Source organism: Leguminivora glycinivorella, chromosome 20, assembly GCF_023078275.1.
Source record: "Leguminivora glycinivorella isolate SPB_JAAS2020 chromosome 20, LegGlyc_1.1, whole genome shotgun sequence".
NCBI classification, from domain to species: domain Eukaryota; kingdom Metazoa; phylum Arthropoda; class Insecta; order Lepidoptera; family Tortricidae; genus Leguminivora; species Leguminivora glycinivorella.
Window position 1 is genome coordinate 13,919,703 of NC_062990.1, and position 12,247 is coordinate 13,931,949.

Sequence of the window (12,247 nt, forward strand, 5' to 3'; positions counted from 1 at the left end):
ATATTTTTACCTCAAATATTTTACCGTTTCAATTCGTATCGGTACAACACTATAAAAAAAAAGAAAAATCTGTCAGTAAATATTGTCTATGATATCATTGTGATTATTGCGGAGTTGAACTTTGTTACACGAATTTCGTGAATTTATTTAGTCCAAACGACAAAAAACTATATTCAAACGGTGTGTCCGAACTTATTATGCCTAATGATTTATTAAAACAGCTGGGTGGAAGGAAAGCAATCATGGTTTGTATATATTCAGTACATTTAGGTTACGGTTCTAGAAGTTCCGGGCATGACTTGCAAAAACTTTACAATGACGCTTATATGAGGCTACGCAGCGCTTCCGAGCCCAGAAATAGTCGATAAAGGCGCGCTTGTTCTTATAATTTATTGGCTCTTTGTTCATACTTTGTTTACCTACGTTGTAGTTTGTAAACAAAGTTAAACTCACCTACTGTATTAAGAACATAACTTTCTTTTATCCTTATCGAAGTCGATACCAGAAGCAAGAACTAGCTTAAAGCACAGTAGCTTGAGTTGAGCACACTTACGGCACTAGCACACCACACAATACGTATTAGATCTGGATGTTTGACAATGACAAAATCCTGCACTAGCAATCTACTGCATCCAATTTCTATAAAATAACTACCTGTCTAATTAAACTTACAGTTTACTTTAGATTCATGTATTTGTTTTAATTATCATATTGACTGGAATGTTGTAAATGTATTTTCTCAAAATGATGTTTTAAAAAAATGTATGTGTCTTGCAAAGTTTCTTGCCATGCCTCTTCTCAGTTTAGAGGTGTAGGGACTGCAGGGTTAGAGCCTGTGTAGCAGCAGCGGCTGGCCCATACAAGCCAATTTAAACCCGCTTGTCTAAAATTGATTACTAGTAACATACCTTTGTTAAGGTAGACGTCTTTTTGATCAGTGTTGCCTAGCAAAAATTTTCACCAGCCGCCACTGCTGTGTAGCTTAATTTGATGTTCACACATGCACATCTACTTGAAAATATTAAACTTTCATTCCACATCGAGTCTCATATCATACATATCTATTTAATTTAAAGGCACCTTTGTCCCCGACCCCCTGTGCGGAGATCAGCGATGATGAGCTGGTGTCCATCTCCGTCCGGGACCTGAACAGGCAGCTCAAGATGCGAGGGCTGACCAGGGATCAGATAGTCAGGTATTTTATTCACTTAATCTGAAGTCTCCCATGTTTCATGAATCCTTTAATTCTATAAACAGTACCTACAAATCTTTAAATACTTTTCACTCCATAGTCTATTATAACTGGCGATTATTTCGGTCACATTTCACGTCGCCCACCAGATAGCCTGGAGAGAATAATTATGACGGCAAAGTTGAAAGCACGAGACTTCAGGCACCTCCCTCGAAAGGTGTGCTCGAAATACTGCATCACCCATGTGATTAAAACTGCACAGAAAGATGAACAGTGTTCTTAGCCATGTTTCATGAAAATCTAATCTATTTAATTTCTAATCTAAAATACTTGGCAGTATGACCATGCTTTTTTAACCCCCGACGAAAAAACGACGGGGTGTTATAAGTTTGACTTGTCTGTCTGTCCATCTGTCTGTCTGTCTGTCTGTTTGTCTGTCTGTCTGTGTGTGTGTCTGTCTGTGGCATCGTAGCTCCCGAACGAATGAACCGATTTGGATTTAGTTTTTGTTGTTTGAAAGCTGAGTTAGTCGGGAGTGTTTATAGCCATGTTTCATGAAAATCGGTACCTACTATGTCGCGGTTGGGGGTAATTTTTTTTTACCATTCTGTTAACAATTTTCAAAAACTAAGGCGGTAACGATAATACATACATACATACAATCACGCCTGTTTCCCAGAGGGGTAGGCAGAGATCACGGATTTCAATTCACTACGATCCTGACAAACCACTTTCGCTTCACACACTTTCATAACGTTTCTCATACACGCTCGTCGGTTTCGAGTACTTCTGACCTGGCCTTTTTGCAATATTTCCCCAATTCGATCAAGAAAAGTTCGCCTAGGTCTTCCACTTCCAACTGACCCTTCCTCTCTCGATAATATATTTTTATTTCATACCACACAATGGCAAATAAGCGTACGGGCCGCCTGGCGGTAAGCAGAAATCATAGACTATGGACGCTGCAACTCCAGAGGTGTTACACGTCTGTTGCTAACCATAAAAAAATATGTGGATTTTGGGATTAATTTTACTCTTATTTAAGAATATCAAATAAGTTCATGACATGACTGAGTAGAAATAACATTAATTTATTTGACCTTAAAATAAAATTAAAATTTAAAATCATTTATTGACATAGAAGAAGTCATCTGTACTATTGGGTTGGTAAGAAAGTAATGAGCGAATCATAACCAATATTGTAATTTTTATTTAATTTATTATTTTAATCATTTATCAAAAATATAACGGCCTTCGTTATCTACTAGTTGTCTCCATCGTTCTGGTAAAGAATGAATAGCATCGGCGAAGAAGTTCTTAGGTTTAGATTCAAAAAACTCAGCTATGTACTGTCGTAGATAGGCTTAATCATCGTACTTTTTTTTCATTCAAGGCATTGCTTAGCGATCTGAACAATGCGTAATCCGTAGGTGCCAAGTCTGGAGAGTACGGTGGATGAGGTATCACTTTCCAACCTAGCTCCAATAGCTTTAGCCGAGTCACTTTTGCAATGTGTGGGCGAGCATTGTCGTGTAAGAAAAAAACTTTAGCATGCTGTGGACGATTCTGACAGATTTTTTGGTTTAAATTTTCAAGCTGATTACAGTATACTTATGCGGTAACAGTCGTTCCACTTGGTAGGAGTTCCCAGTGAATAATACCATGAATATCCCACCAAACGGACAGCATAACTTTTTTCGGATGAGGCTCTGTTTTTGGTGCCTCTATTCCTTTTTCGTTTGGAGCTAGCCACTCACGTTTGCGTGTGTGATTTATATATAAGACCCATTTTTCATCTCCAGTGATAAGATGGTCCAACCAGTTGAATGTGCGGCGAAAAGACAGAAGTTGTATGCAGATATCGGCACGGCGGTTTAGTTGATCTCTATCAAGTTCGTGCGGTATCCAAACACTGTATTTGTAGTTTTTTCCCAACTCGTGTAAATGTGTTTCTATGGTGACATGAGAGCAGCCTAACTCGGTAGCAAGAGTACGACTCATTAGCCACGGATCTCCTTCAATTAAGGTTTTTAATTTGGCTACATCAATCTTCACCGGTCGACCAGACTTAGGTTGATCTGATAATGAAAAGTCGCTACTACGAAACCGCTGGAACCATCGTTTCGCCGTGGCCTCAGACACAACTTCAGGAGCAACACGCTGACATATATTACGCACTGCTTCATCGGTTCATCCGTTCGGGAGCTACGATGCCACAGACAGACACGTCAAACTTATAACACCCCATCGTTTTTGCGTCGGGGGTTAAAAACCGTTCCCAAGCATTTATTTATTTTATTTTATTTAAACTTTATTGCACAATTGAAAAATAAGTACAAATGGCGGACTTAATGCCTTGAGGCATTCTCTACCAGTCAACCGTAGGGCCAAACAGAAATCACACATCAGCATTGACACATCTGAGTATATACTTTTTACCTCATTCAGCATGTCTTCATAACTCTAAATATTTCTTCGTCCCCAGGAATGGCACGACATGGAGCTTATGCAGGAAGACAACAACCGTATCCGGGATGAAATAGAAGCTCTCCGGAGCAAATATGATGCTCTCAAGCGGTTCGCTGTCATGAAGAACATACCTTTACCGCCTGAACTAGAGTTACTGCCTTGAGTAAGATATGTTTAGAAAATTTATTAGTTATAACCAAAGAGGATCGAGTAACAAAGAAAGTTACTGTCGAGGTAAAATGTGTAATCACAGTGCATAGACTGCCATCTCTCGACACAGGCTTAAAACTTTTGAACCTCAGTTTTGACAATTTGACCCATATTCTTAGCTTGATATGTGTTAAAATGTCAAATATTAATATTAGCGCCATCTAGCTGATCGTCCCCCAAAAGTGTAATGCCATCTAGGCCACCGTACCTTTTTCTGTATGGTACTGAGGTACGTTTTTTTCTTAGACTTTATCTGTCTATACGGAGTTATATATGTCTTTGGTTATAACCTAATGATCATTTTAGTGTAGGTCTAAAATTGGTAATGAATGGAGACATTTCTTACGATACTGTTTTACGAGATGTGTTTTTTAAAAACCAATAAAGTTAATTATTGGTTTATAAAAAAACGGTGACGGGTTAAGAATTTCACCACCCCTCTTCTTCCGGTGGGTGTCGTAAAAGTCGACTGTGGGTTATGGATTAAATTGTGGCGTAGGCGAGGCTGGCAACCTGTCACTGCAATGTCACAATTTGGATTTCTTTCAACCCCTTTTTGCCAAGAGTGGCGCTGAAACTTAGTAGTTCATGTGCTCTGCCTATCCCTTTATGAGATACAAGCGTGATTATATGTATGTATGTATGTATAAAAAAGCTTTGGTTGAAACTTAGCATTACAAGTATTTTCTCACGGTAGATGTCGAAAAGTGTTTTTCTATGGCCCACAATAAATATGTAGAACATTTTTATAAATCATAATATTACATTATTTTATTATGATGATACTCGTATTGATGATAATTCCCAACCGTCATTAAGTTTCTGTATTTAATTAGATTTTTCTTAGATCAAGGTCTTTAAACGTAACTATAATATACTATCTTTTTCCTGCGGCTTCGCTCGCGTTAGAAAGAGACAAAAAGTAGCCTATGTCACTCTCCATCCCTTCAACTATCTCCACTTAAAAAATCACGTCAATTCGTCGCTCCGTTTTGCCGTGAAAGACGGACAAACAAACAGACACACTTTCCTATTTATAATATTAGTAAGGATTATGAATTTGTGATTATCAGTACCTCCTTTTACTAGAGTTGTAATATAAGTTAGTTTTTAAGGTAAATTAAGATAATTTTTATTTATTTGAGATTAAATATTTAGATATATAGTATCTATGTTAGTTTAATTTTGGTACACTTCCCGCTTTTCATCTATTTTTTTCATGTTTAGTAGCTATACTACTCTTAAGTGGAACTGAGCTTCGCTCATTCTGCCGCATCCTTGAACGGTCGCCATCTAGTTCAAAAATGAATAGTACCTACATCGAGCGAAAGAATTCTCAGCCTTAACAACACAACTACTCCACACGAGATGGCGCGCATTTCGCCACAAAAACTCAAATAGTGTATTTTCTATTCGTTTTAGCCTTGACCTGTGTCGCCATCTAGTGTTTGCAATAAATAGTACTTACATCGACCGAAAGAATTCTGTCTTAACAGTACAACTACTGCACACGAGATGGCGCGCGAAGAAAAACGCATGAAAACTCGAAAATTCGCGTTTTCCGGGACCTAAGGATAAGTTAGACCGATTTTTCACCCAAAAACCCCCACATTACAAATTTCTGCGAAATCGTTAGAGCGGTTTCCGAGATCGTGTGTAAATAAATATATATATAAATAAATAAATAAATAAATATACAAGAATTGCTCGTTTAAAAGTATAAGATACTACTCTTAAGTGGAACTGGGCTGGACATGTCTGCCGCATGCACCCTGAACGATGGGCCAAAATGGTTACCGAGTGGGACCCACGGAACACCGTAGAGGGTTCCGGCAGACCAAAAAAGAGATGGCGGGATGACTTGAACGCATTCTATCCAAGCTGGCAGAATTACGCACATGACAGGGTTGAGTGGAAGAAGCGAGGGGAGGCCTTTGCCCAGCAGTGGGACACTACAATTAGGCTAATAAAAAAAAGTAGCTATACAAATTGTTTGAGTAATATTTAGGTAAGGTATAGTCAACCAATTGGAACCTTAGGCCACTGTAGAACTATGTCACAGTGACGTTATAAATCGGATTGTAAGAAATCTCTTACTACTTGTCATTTTGACATGGTTGTAGAGTGGCCTAGGGTTCCAATTGGACTGACTGTACGTCAAAAAACCGGCAATTTCAACTACAAACTACCTATATAGTAAAAATAATCTCATATTTTCATATAACTCTAATGACTTGCGAAGACAAAAGTCACTAATGAGTATTATTGATGCGTCATCTCCCGGTCAATTTGCTAACTAATTAAAAAAATTATACTTTCTATTTGTAGAGGTTTACAATGTTCATAACTATTCCAAATTTCAAGTTGATAGCATTAGTAGTTCTCGAGATATTTAGGAATGTGACAGACGGACAGACAGACGGACAGAGTCGCACCATAAGGGTTCCTGTTGTACCTTTTTGGTACGGAACCCTAAAAATCGTGGGTTCCAACCTCGGCTATGTCACAGTATAATATAGAGTACTATACGCCACTCCCCGCTAAAAGTGCCGCCCACCCCCTCTCGGTTGCCTCACAGTTACCGCCCGTCAAAAACGCGAACACTCGACCTGTCATATCTCATACAAGCATGGTGGACATTAGCTTAGAATATGTGCGTTTTCACATTTCGTTTTCGATGTCGGAAGGATTTCAATTTAAAAAATCCAAGATGGCGCCTGTAATATATGGGATATCCACTCAGTTGTTTAGCTCTAGTTACCAGCTGTCACCTTTATTTTACTTGACAATAGAGTCCATGAAAAATTTTAGAGCAATTGAGTGGACATCGGTCCTACATCCGATATCAAATCGGATAATGTGAAAACGCACTTAACTGTTTCGTTTTTTATGGAAAGTGTTTAATTCAATTAGGTATATAGTTTAATTTTTGTTATATGTCGCCTTGTAGTCTTATTTAACGATAAATCATACGATGTCAAGTTCAAAACCTTTTACATATGTAAAACAATCTTTTCCTCTCTCAAAATAAATAGAAAAAAGTGAAAAAGTAACCGAAAAGGGTCCCAATATAAATCAATTTAATTACAGTCCCCTTTCCTTAAGGGTCCTCTCTGTGGAGCACTTTAGGCACTTGCATTAAATATTTATAGTAGGTGTAGGTATCTATAGTAAAAGCATGAAAGGTTTTTAAGATTTAGCCATCGTAAGACGGAGAGCAATGGTAAGCTAGGTAGGTAGTGCAAAATTGTACGGGGATAAAGTCTGCATTCATAATCCGGAAGGAACTTATTATCCAAGAAATAAATGTTATTTTATTTATGTAGGGATCAAATCAAATTATTTTTCCCCTCACTAGCTCGGAAACACGTGTTTTGTCCTTTAATACCAGCGGGTAAAAACTCATTTTATCCACTAGTGGGAAGTAATTTGACCTTGAATAAAATCAAATTAACTGCTTTAAAGTTGATAAAAGTAGGTGAATCTAGTAATAAAGATGATTTACCACCTGTGGAACTACTGGAAGCAGTGATAAACGCTTTTTTTGCGTTGTAGTTTCCTCGCTATAGTGAGGGGAAAAGTTTTGTGTTACACTCGGGTGCAAATGTATTTTACTTCTCGTGTGTTAAAAAACTCGCAAGTTCAGGATTCTATTCTCGAACCACTCGCTTCGCTCGTGGTTCAACTATAGAATCCTTTCACTTGCTCGTTTTTCAATTCCACACTCGGCGTTAAAATACAACTTTGCCCCCTTGTATAACAATAGTTATTTGTTAAAAAACTCGCAAGTTCAGGATTTTATTCTCGATTCTTCAACTATACTTAGAATCCTTTCACTTGCTCGTTTTTCAATTTCACACTCGGCGTTAAAATACAACTTTGCCCCCTTGTATAACAAATAACTATTATTAAATATTTTTTGAATTGCTCGCCCTTAGAGTTGGTCAAAGGCGCCCAGCCTTCAGAGATACATACACTAGATAAATTTCGACGGGTACCTAGGCGGTCGAGGTGGTGTAGCGGTTTATCACGTCAGCCGCGTTAGCTGGAGACCCGGGTTCGATTCCCGGCTTCGCCACCAGTGGGCTTGATCGCATTTTCTTCAGTGTATGGTATCTATTTAAGTTTGTTGTTTTATTTGTTCGTTATACTTACGATATATATAATTAAATATATATAAAAGAAGAAACTGACTGACTGACATATCAACGCACAGCTAAAACCGCTGGTCCTAGAGATTCCATTGGCACATAGCTTCCTTAGGCAGCGTTCCCGCTTAAGCGTCGCGTGTCTCGGGGCGCGCAACGGACGTCCGCGCCACGCCGCCTGAATGTAATTCAAAAAACGTCTCCTCAGTACATTTTGTATAGGAAGGACGTAAGACGCGCCGCGCCGGCCACGCCGCCTGGGGCGCGTGCGTCTCTTAGATGTGGCCGGTCACTTATAAGGTGTAGAGGAGCACTAAGAAAGGATTTTTCAGAATTCACATCCTAAAGGGGTGAAACTGGGGTTCAATCGATGTAGGGAACAAATCAAATTATTTTATTAAATATTTTTTGATTTGTTTTTTTTTTTTTAAGTAGTCACACTACTATATATAAATTACTAGCTTTTACCCGCGGCTTCGCCCGCGTAATAAAAGTATTCTTATTGAAACGTTTACAAAAAATAAGATTTTCATTTGGATCCGTAGGTTTCTTTGTAGGTACATCTGTCCGCGATTATTTCGATTAAGGTAAAGCGGGGCAATTCTCGACTGGAGGGCCATTGTAACTGATCTATTTGCTGTACGGTCCGGTTTTGGCTGACTGTACCTTACACATATTAATATTGTTTTAAAAGAAATTCTTGCAATGATTGTAGAATTGTTACACAGCGACCACAGCGTAGGTGCGAATATGTATGTATTTTACCTATATAAATATTTATACTGGGGAAACTTCATACAACCCACATAGCCAGTATCTCGACGCTATGGTCGGTAGGGTAAAAAGTACTTCCTTGCATTATCGCTTACAATTTTTTCCATTTTGCTTATACTTATTGCAAACGTAAACATATAAAAGGCAAGCAAACAACGATTTTCTTACAGCACATTGAATGTAATAGTTTACGGATGCAGGATACTCGCCGATGCCTACTTACTAATACCTTCCCACTGGGCCACCTGCATTTTACACTCCTATCTCTATCTTTGTCCCCGTCCCCGTTCCGTCCCTGTCCCCGTCCCTCCCCTATCCCTATCCCTGTCCCCGTCCCCTATTTTTATCCCTATTTCTATCCCTATCCCTATCCCGATCCCGATCCCGATCCCTATCCCCACCCCTACCCCTACCCCTACCCCTACCCCTACCCCTACCCCTATCCTTATCCCAATCCCAATCCCTATCCCTATCCCTATCCCTATCCCTATCCATATCCCTATCCCTATCCCTATCCCTATCCATATCCCTATCCCTATCCATATCCCTATCCCTATCCCAATCCCAATCCCTATCCCTATCCCTATCCCTATCCCTATCCCAATCCCAATGCCTATCCCTAACCCTATCCCTATCCCTATCCATATCCCTATCCCTATCCCTATCCTAATCCCAATCCCAATTCCAATCCCTATCCCTATCCCTATCCCTATCCATATCCCTATCCCAATCCCAATCCCTATCCCTATCCCTATCCCTATCCCTATCCCAATCCCAATGCCTATCCCTAACCCTATCCCTATCCCTATCCATATCCCTATCCCTATCCCTATCCCTATCCCAATCCCAATCCCAATTCCAATCCCTATCCCTATCCCTATCCCTATCCCTATCCCTAACCCTATCCCTATCCCTATCCCTATCCCAATCCCAATCCCAATCCCAATACCAATCCCAATGCCTATGCCTGTCCCTATCCATATCCATATCCCTATCCCTATCCCTATCCCTATCCCTATCCCTATCTCTATCCCTATCCCTATCCCTATCCCAATCCCAATCCCAATCCCAATCCCAATCCCTATCCCTATCCCTATCCCTAACCCTATCCCGTTCCTGTCCCTGTCCCTGACCCTGTCCCTGTCCCTGTCCCTGTCCCTGTCCCTGTCCCTGTCCCTGTCCCTGTCCCTGGCCCTGTCCCTGTCCTTGCCCCTGTCAAATTATCATGCTAGGAGGTGAACTTTGAAAAATCCTTTCTTAGTGCTCCTCTAAGGAACTTCCGTGTCAATTTGAAATCTCTTGAACCAGAAGTAAAGATAAAAACTAAAGCTATACTTATGGCTATTTTGGATATTTTAACCCCATTGCACAATAACAGGGGAGAAAATTTCTTTTCCACCTCATTAGATTTAAAAATCGTTGTATTTATCGTGATCAGCGACCCGATAAACCATAAAAACGATACCCATATTGTGTTTTTGACTTTACCCCCTTTGCACCCCTTTAGGGGTCAAATTTTCAAAAAACCTGAAACATGTATTTAGTCACATGTCTTTAGGAATCCTCCTGTGAAGTTTCGAATAAAATAGTCAAACTAATCTTGTTTCCCCATACAAACTTTGAACCCCCATTTCACCCTTTTAAGAGGAGAATTTTGAAAAATCCTTTCTTAGTGCTCCTCTACGCCATATAAGGAACCTATGTGCCAAATTTGAAATCTCTAGGACCAGCGGTTTCGGCTGTGTGTTGATATGTCAATCAGTCAGTCAATATCTTCTTTTATATATTTAAACCCCATTGCACCACAACAGGGGAGAAGGTATTTCACTTCCGCCTCGTTAGATTTTAAAAAACGTTGTATTTATCGTGATCAGCGACCCGATAAACCATAAAAACGATACCCATACTGATTTTTTGAATTTATCACCCCCTTTTCACCCTTTTAGGGGTTAAATTTTCAAAAAACCTGAAACACGTATTCAGTCATATGTCTTAAGGAATCTTCCTGTGAAGTTTCGAATAAAATAGTCAAACTAATCTTGTTTCCCCATACAAACTTTGAACCCCCATTTGACCTCCTTAGGAGGTGAATTTTGGAAAATCCTTTCTTAGTGCTCCTCTACACTATATAAGGAACCTACGTGCCAAATTTGAAATCTCTAGGACCAGCGGTTTCGGCTGTGTGTTGATATGTCAGTCAGTCAGTCAATATCTTCTTTTATATATTTTTTTGATATTTAAACCCCATTGCACCACAACAGGGGAGAAGGTATTTCACTTCCGCCTCGTTAGATTTTAAAAACGTTGTATTTATCGTGATCAGCGACCCGATAAACCATAAAAACGATACCCATATTGATTTTTTGACTTTATCACCCCCTTTTCACCCTTTTAGGGGTTAAATTTTCAAAAACCTGAAACATGTATTCAGTCATATGTCTTAAGGAATCTTCCTGTGAAGTTTCGAATAAAATAGTCAAACTAATCTTGTTTCCCCATACAAACTTTGAACCCCCATTTGACCCCCTTAGGAGATGAATTTTGGAAAATCCTTTCTTAGTGCTCCTCTACACTATATAAGGAACCTACGTGCCAAATTTGAAATCTCTAGGACCAGCGGTTTCGGCTGTGCGTTGATATGTCAGTCAGTCAGTCAGTCAGCTTCTTCTTTTATATATTTAGATAAATTGGGGTTCAATGTTCAACGTTTGAATAAGATTACTTTTAGTACGCGGGCGAAGCCGCAGGAAAAAGCTAATTACGATACAAGCGCGGATAGGACGAGATTAGAAACTTAGTGATGATAGGTTTAAATTAAATACGGCCGAAGGGAATTTCGAGTTACGAATTTCCACTCCGCACGCGCATTATAATATTAAGTAGGTACATAAAGTAAAGTACCTACCACTTCTCGCACTAGTGCGCTAAAGTAAGTATACCTAAGTAAGTCACTTCTTTCGAGCTTCCTCTTTTTCACACTTGTATCGTAAATATCGTTTTCAGTACAGATGGTCGTTTTTTTACGCACTAGTTCGAGAAGTGGTTCATTATATGCCAGGTCGAAACTTCGGAGGCTCATCTGTACTGAAAAACGTCGTACTCGTAACTCGTGTCGATTTAAAACACTCCCTTCGGTCGTGTTTTAATTTATCGCCACTCGTTTCGAACTTCCTTTTTTACGCACTTTTATCGTAATGTACTATTTCAGTACAGATGATGTTTTTTTTACACACTAGTGCAAGAAGTGGTTCATTAAGTATATGCCAAGTCAAAATTTCACATTTTTAGAGGTAAAAAACAAGGAAACGAAAAGAATTTTGCCCCAGTTGATTCAAACATAAATTCCAATATTAACCGCCAAAATAACAGTTTAAAAACTTGGTCCAAATTAAGCCAGCTCCCGACAAACGCAGCATATAATTCAGCCGAATAAACAAATGACACTTATAAACAA

The 12,247-nt window shown here is 39.3% G+C and overlaps 1 protein-coding gene across 1 annotated transcript; it reads left to right on the forward strand.

Moving 5' to 3' along the window:
• Positions 1-95: 95 nt before the first annotated feature.
• LOC125236952 (transcription factor MafK-like) lies at positions 96-4,021 on the forward strand. The gene is made up of 3 exons (XM_048143871.1): positions 96-245; positions 1,077-1,195; positions 3,662-4,021. The coding sequence occupies exons 1-3, from the start codon at positions 198-200 to the stop codon at positions 3,822-3,824; spliced, it is 330 nt and encodes a 109-aa protein (XP_047999828.1). The 5' UTR covers positions 96-197; the 3' UTR covers positions 3,825-4,021.
• The last annotated feature ends 8,226 nt before the right edge of the window (positions 4,022-12,247 follow it).